Genomic DNA, 7891 nt, shown 5'->3' with positions numbered 1-7891 from the left:
TTCCTCAGCCCGTCTGTCCACTTTCTCAGCCCCTATCCCCTTCCTCAGCCCCTATCCCCTTCCTCAGTCCCGTCCCCTTCCTCAGTCCCGTCCCCTTCCTCAGTCCCGTCCCCTTCCTCAGCCGTCTGTCCCCTTCCTCAGCCCCTATCCTCTTCCCCAGCCCCAGTCCTTCCCCTTCCTCAGCCCCTATCCTCTTCCCCAGCCCCAGTCCTTCCCATTCCTCAGCCCCTATCCCCTTCCTCAGCCCCTATCCCCTTCCTCAGTCCCGTCCCCTTCCTCAGTCCTATCCCCTTCCTCAGCCTGTCTGTCCCCTTCCTCAGCCCCTATCCCCTTCCTCAGTCCCGTCCCCTTCCTCAGTCCTATCCCCTTCCTCAGCCCGTCTGTCCCCTTCCTCAGCCCCTATCCTCTTCCCCAGCCTCGGTCCTTCCCCTTCTTCAGCCCCTGTCCCCTTCTTCAGCACATCCCCCTTCCTCAGCCTCTCAACCTCTCAGCTCCTATCCCCCTCCTCTATGCTCCTGTCCCCCATCTCAGCTATGCCCCCCCTCTCAGCTCCGTCCCCCTTCCTCAGCCCTATGCCCCCCCAGCACAGCCCCCATAACATCCCGACTACAGCTCCTCACCCCCAATTGCAACCCATATCAGCCACACCACAGTCCCTTTCTCAAATTGTAGCCATCAACCTACTTCAGCCCCTATCCCCCCACTACAGTCCTGTCCCCTTACACAGCTCCTGTCACCTGGCTTTAAAAAAGAGAGAGAGTGAGAGTGTGTGTGCCCCCACTTTCAATCACATGGGAAAGGTTTTTTTATTCTCCTCTTGCAATGGGTTACTTGACTGGATTTGCCTCATGCATAAAGGCTGCCAGTCCTCCCCTGTCTGAGTGAGAGGTTATTTCCTGATCTGAGTGAGAGGTTACTTCCTGATCTGAGTGAGAGGTTACTTCCTGATCTGAGTGAGAGGTTATTTCCTGATCTGAGTGAGAGGTTACTTCCTGATCTGAGTGAGATGTTATTTCCTGATCTGAGTGAGATGCTATTTCCTGATCTGAGTGAGAGGCTATTTCCTGATCTGAGTGAGAGGCTATTTCCTGATCTGAGTAAGAGGCTATTTCCTGATCTGAGTGAGAGGCTATTTCCTGATCTGAGTGAGAGGCTATTTACTGATCTGAGTGAGAGGTTATTTACTGATCTGAGTGAGAGGTTACTTCCTGATCTGAGTGAGATGCTATTTCCTGATCTGAGTGAGAGGCTATTTACTGATCTGAGTGAGAGGTTACTTCCTGATCTGAGTGAGAGGTTACTTCCTGATATGAGTGAGAGGTTATTTCCTGATCTGAGTGAGAGGTTATTTCCTGATCTGAGTGAGAGGTTATTTCCCGATCTGAGTGAGAGGTTATTTCCTGATCTGAGTGAGATGCTATTTCCTGATCTGAGTGAGATGCTATTTCCTGATCTGAGTGAGAGGCTATTTCCTGATCTGAGTGAGAGGCTATTTACTGATCTGAGTGAGAGGCTATTTACTGATCTGAGTGAGAGGCTATTTACTGATCTGAGTGAGAGGCTATTTACTGATCTGAGTGAGAGGCTATTTACTGATCTGAGTGAGAGGTTATTTACTGATCTGAGTGAGAGGCTATTTACTGATCTGAGTGAGAGGCTATTTCCTGATCTGAGTGAGATGCTATTTCCTGATCTGAGTGAGAGGCTATTTCCTGATCTGAGTGAGAGGCTATTTCCTGATCTGAGTGAGAGGCTATTTACTGATCTGAGTGAGAGGCTATTTACTGATCTGAGTGAGAGGCTATTTACTGATCTGAGTGAGAGGCTATTTACTGATATGAGTGAGAGGTTATTTCCTGATCTGAGGGAGAGGTTTTTTTAGTTACATTATTTAGTGTGGTATTGTGTGCTATCTCCTACTAATGTTACTTTTAATTAAGAAGGTTACCGACCTCCTGCCCATATGTGTTTCCGATCAATGGTGTACTAGTTTGGAGGGTGTACTACTAATATTTTCTTCTGAGTAAATATAATTTTTTCCTTTCGGCTGAAATCAGCCTGGGGAATTGTTAATGTGTAAGAAGTTTGTCTTCGTGTTGTGGCAGGTGGGCTTATAATCTATGGCCATGAAAGTGACACTAACAACTCTGTTATTAAAAAGTGTTCTGTTGGGTCTACAAAAGTGCAACTTTACACCACAAACACTTCCCTAACCACTTTCTCAGAATACTCATTAATAAAGAGCAAATGCACTTCTACCAGCCAAACTTCTCACGACCAACCACAAATGACCAAAGAAGTGGACACCTAATTAGATTACATTTCCAGACTTTCTTACCCCTACCTATTTATTTCCATGTTCTCCCCGACCTTTGTAGTTTGGTGACTGATGCTCACTTGTCCAAATACACCGTTTTAGTAAATATATAAAATAATATTTTAAAAAACAAGACTTGAACCGAACACCCGTACAAATATCTCCATAGATATTCTTGATATACACTCGTACTCTGTTACAATCATTGCCTAAATCTGTTACAATACTAGGTTGGGATAAGCAGACATGTGATAAGTTGTTAATTACATTCACCTACAACCCCACCCCACCTTGCCTACTGCTTTGACAATGCACAGATACCGCCACACCATCCTACAGTTGGGCATGGTAGCAACTGAGATCTTGAAAGGGGATTACCCTTTCTCTCTCTCTTTCTTGTCATGCATTCCCTCCCATCTCCCTCCTTTACCACAAACTGAAATACCTGTCCTGTACAGACCATATTACAAAAATGATAACTGAAAAAAAGGGAAACCACCAGACACTCCCCCCCACCATACAAGTCTCAGAGTGATGTAGATAATGGGCATGACTATGCCTACTACCTGACCTATCGAGTAGCCTGTATATATACCTCTTCCATGTAGTGGAGATTTGTACTTACCACGAGCTGAAGCAAGCTCCAACCGGTAGGTTGCGTATGCCCCTAGCACCAGAACAGGGCCTTCCACAATTTATCAGATGCATAATGGTTGTCTTTTAGTGTAACCAATGTGTCTGATACCTTGGAATGTACTCTAATGCAGGATTTTACCTTTTTATTGTCATCCCCCTTCTTCCTTTCTGCATCCCAGTCATACCTGCAAAATCAAAACAATACAAATTGAAAAAAAAGTGCAACTTTAAATGAAATATTTTGTATTACAGTTATTGGGTTTATTTTTTGCTATTTTATTAAGGATTTTGAAGGTTCTCATCCATTATATAATAATAACTAGCTGTCAGGGGTAGGACAGTGAACTGCTTGGTTTTCCTAGGCCTAGACCATAAGAGTAGATCTACTGAAGTTCACCAGGAGATTGGGGACCCCACTTTCCACAGACCTTCTATATAGGCAGTGGGTGTTGACAAGACTAGAGAAATAGTCTTCCTCGGACATGGATTAATTTATAGTTTGAGAAGATTAATGTCTATATTTTTTCATTTTTGTTTATTTTCAGATGCTTGAAGTCTACATGAATCCCTCAAACCAGTCCGCAGTGACCTTTTTTATTATAAGAGGGATTTCTGACCTCCCCGAGCTGCAGCTTCCAATCTTCCTCCTTGTTCTGTTTATTTATCTCATCTCTCTCAGTGGTAACATGACCATTCTTTTCCTGGTCTGTTCAGATCGTCGCCTTCACACTCCCATGTACTTCTTCTTGGGCAATCTGTCTATCCTAGACATGTCTTCTATCACCATAAGTATTCATAAAATCTTGATAAATTTTGTAACGGGATACCATGGAGTTTCTTTCTTTGCTTGTATGACACAGATGTATGTATTTTCATCCTTTTCATGTGATGGGTTGTATCTCCTGACAGCCATGAGCTATGACCGCTATGTGGCCATCTGCAATCCCTTGCGATACCCAATCCTTATGAATCATAGAGTTTGTGCTCTCTTGGCTACTGTCTGCTGGTCTTTGGGTTTTACACAAATGATTCCTTTCTTGATCTATTTTTCAACACTGTCACATTACGAGTCCAATGTAATTAATCACTTTTTCTGTGACATTGTGCCCCTTACAAACATTTCCTACAGAGACTCTTCCTTTCTTGAAATATATACTGACATAATTGGATTTTTCCTTTGGACTGGTCCCTTTATTTTTACATTTTTATCTTATGTCTATATCATTAAATCTATCTTGAAAATCCGTACCAACTCCGGCAGGCGGAAAGCCTTCTATACATGTTCCTCACACATTACTGTTGTTTCAATTTTGTATGTAACTCTTGGAACTCAATACTTGTCACCAACATCAGAAGACAACTTGGACTCAAACAAACTTTTTGCTCTTCTTAATGCAGCAGCAGTCCCAATGTTAAACCCCCTAATTTACAGCTTAAAAAATAAAGACGTAAAGTCAGCTCTAAGACGAAGGTTGAAATAGAAATTGTCTATTTAAATGTCGTACACTAATTCTGTATTAAACATGTGCCAGTGATTTAAGAAACTCCAATGGTCATACTTTGTGATTAGTGGTCAATAAAAAATAGTCAGTTGAGTCTATCCTCCAAAAGGAACTCATGTTTACTATATTAGACTAGTTCTGGCACGACAGAGATCAGAGGCCAAAGATCCAGTGGCATAACTACTATGGTTGCAGGGGCCCGGCCGCAGTTCTGACCCCTGCAACTGTGGGCAACCATAACTTCAGGGTTGGTGCACGGTCGCACCGGCCCTGGGCCCGTGGTTCCCGGGCTGTGTTGCTCCCTTCCTGCTGTAGTATGTAACATGGCCAAGTGGACCACAGTCTTACAGGAAGTGCTCACTGAGAGAAAGCACTTCCTGTCAGACGGGTACCATGATGGTGAGCAGATACAGAAGGTTGGGGGGATGGGACACATGGAGGGGCTGGGGGACAGAGTGAGTGGGACACATGGAGGGGCTAGGGCCTGGGGGGAAGGAATGAGAAAAATTGATACATATGAAGGCGCTGGAGGGGAGGATATGATACACATGAAGAGGCTGGAGGGGAGGGAATGATACACAAAGAAGGGCTGGGGAGCAGGATTGGTACACGTGGAGGGGCTGCGGAGGTAGGAATAAGATACATGGCAAGGCTTGGGGGGAGAGAAATGAGACACCTGGAGGGGCTGGTGGGAATGATACATACGGATGGGCTGGAGTGGAGGGGATGAGATACATGTAGGGGCTGGAGGGGAGGGAAAAATACACATGGAGGGGCTAGGATGCAAGGGGCTGGGACACATGGAGGGACTGGGATGTGGAATGGGACACATGGATGGGTTGGGGCCTAAGGGGGAGGGAATGAGACACTGAGAGAATGGGGCAAGAATTGATACATATGAAGGGGCTGGAGAGGAGGGAATGATACACATGAAGAGAATGAGGGGAATAATTGATACACATGGAGAAGCTGGAATGGAGGGAATGATAGCAGGGCTGGGGGGCAGAAGTATTGATATGTGTAGGGTAGGTTGTGGTGGAGGGAATGAGATACATGGTTTGGCTAGGGGGAGAGAAATGAGACAGCTAGAGGGGCTGGAGGGAATAATACACATGGATGGGCTGGAGGGGATAAGATACATGTTGGGGCTGGAGGGGAGGGAATTATACACATGGAGGGGCTGGGGAGAGGAATGAGACACATGGATGGGCTGGAGGGGATGGAATGATAGACATGGAGGGGTGTAATGATGCACATGGAGGGGTGTGGTTGGAGGGAATGAGACATATGGAGGGGTTGGAGGTGGAATGAGACACCTGGAAGGGTGGGGGGAGTTTGAATGAGACACGGGGCGGGGGTGGCAGGACAATCTTTGCACTCGGGAACCGTGCTTTCTAGTTACACCTCTGCACAGATCTTTTTGAAAACCACCAGCCTGTTTTCTTAATATGGTAGATTTTAAATAGACACGGTAGGATTTGTAACTGCTTCATCTCATTGACATGGTTATAGTGTCTGGAATCCTTCCATTCAGCATTAAACCATTTTAAATGTTTTATTAAATGAGAGTCTCCAGCAGCCTTTCTCCTCTGTGCTGCTTGGGCTAATGAGAAAATATTGGTCTGAGCAGCAATGGGCAGGTGTGATTGGCTGAGAGTGTCAGCACACAGGTTTCAGTCTATCACAGCGCCCATTGCTGATATGAATTGGTATGGGTAGAATGAAGTGTTTAATCTCTGTGGGTGATCAGTGAATGTCAGGATTCTAACCTTACAACCTAAATATTGTTTATTTTATTCTGTTTTTTTTACCACTAGTGGCCTCCCTAGCCACTAGATTATCAAAGGTTTCTCTTACTAACATAGCATGATCATCCAAAATCTGCTATAAGAGGCCTGCTGCACAAGTTGCCTTCACAATGATAGAAGTTGTTTGTAACAGATGCCCTATTCGTTGGATCTATAATTGTGTTATTATTCTGAACTTCTGGTTACAATACTCTTCACCTAAACCGGCATACGAATTTAAACGAACAAACTGCACCCAATTTGTTTGTATACCGAACAGTTTACAGAACGTTTTGACCACCCAAGACAGTTGTGTGCCATCAATTGACTTATTTGACACAATGCCAAACCGCAACCCCAACATTCTAAGTGGTTCACTGGCTGGCCGTTGATTCGTATGCACGAACACGCGGTGGCCATCTTGTTTTGTCAAACGCGTCCAGCTGGGTTTGGTCGTCGAGTGTCTGGAACTATTTTCGGACACTCAATGGCTAAACGCCGCTGAGACTTCCAGGACCACTTCGATTTGTGTTAATACATCCGAAGGAGGTGGCATTCGGTAGAAACAACATATGAATGAAGCGGCACACGACCATCAAACTCACGAACGGTTATGTGAACTGTTGTTCGACATTTTATTATGCACGAAAGAGACTGGCTGCACCAGCTGAATGCATGGAACTATTTTGGGCAGGAGCCTCGTGTGCGGCTGGGCAGAAATGGGACTTCTATCTATCTCCCATACTCCTGAACCAATTCGTATGATTTTTCAATATGTTGCTCCCCTATCAATGGACTAACAGAAAATATATGTTTTAGGGGGTTCGGATATGATCTTAGGGTATTTCTGAAAATGTATAAAAATGAGAATTATCTTATGTATATCGTTTGTGGTGCTCATTGTGGTGGCTGCTGGCTGCTACAAACTCTATCACTGTCTAATCAATTTACAGTTGATATTCTAAATTTACCTAACATACAGTTTATTTGTATTTCCTTTTTTTGATATGGACTTGTGTCTTACTCTATTGCTCTCGTGCATGTATGCGCAATGAGCCGTGGCCATGGTTACATATTGTATTGCCAGCTCGCATATGTTGCCGTTTATCTGGGGCCATTACTATGTGGATGTGCACATGTGTATCCGTCTCTTAGACAGCGCATGCTCTCTACTAATGAAGATGAAGACGTTCATATTTATACGTCCTTTTGAACGTCTAGCGTCTTCACGCTCACGTCATGTACAAAGAGGAAGTAGTTTTCCGGCGGGATTCTTCGAGAGTGTCTGGTATATACTTAATGAATTACTTAAACCTAATCATGTTTACCTAATCAGAATCCTCTTATTAAATAAATCTTAATTGAATTTTAATTTATGCAGAAAGAAAAGTCCTGCGCTCAACTCCCATCACTACTGGGCGGCTGCAATGACTACAGTACACATCAGCCCCAATACATAGTAAAAACCCTATTAAGGGTTAATAATGTATAGGGGTGTATATAAAAAAATACCCCTTTCTGTCTCATTAGAGATTTTTGCCAGAGGCTCAAGGAAGCAAGGTGAATGGTTAGAGTTAGGACCCACCTAGGGGGGTCTGCCTTGATATGGCAGGTGGGCTCAATCCTCTCATGTCCATTGGAGGTAACTA

At 44.4% G+C, this 7891-nt stretch overlaps 1 protein-coding gene across 1 annotated transcript; it reads left to right on the top strand.

Annotated features, from left to right (window-relative positions):
* Positions 1-3513: 3513 nt before the first annotated feature.
* LOC134572997 (olfactory receptor 8J1-like) lies at positions 3514-4434 on the top strand. The gene has a single exon (XM_063432353.1). It carries the CDS (start codon positions 3514-3516, stop codon positions 4432-4434), a length of 921 nt encoding a protein of 306 aa, XP_063288423.1.
* The last annotated feature ends 3457 nt before the right edge of the window (positions 4435-7891 follow it).

Source organism: Pelobates fuscus, chromosome 9 (assembly GCF_036172605.1).
Source record: "Pelobates fuscus isolate aPelFus1 chromosome 9, aPelFus1.pri, whole genome shotgun sequence".
In the NCBI taxonomy this organism is placed as follows: domain Eukaryota; kingdom Metazoa; phylum Chordata; class Amphibia; order Anura; family Pelobatidae; genus Pelobates; species Pelobates fuscus.
Note: the sequence above shows the minus strand (reverse complement) of the source record. Positions and strands in the feature narration are given on the sequence as shown.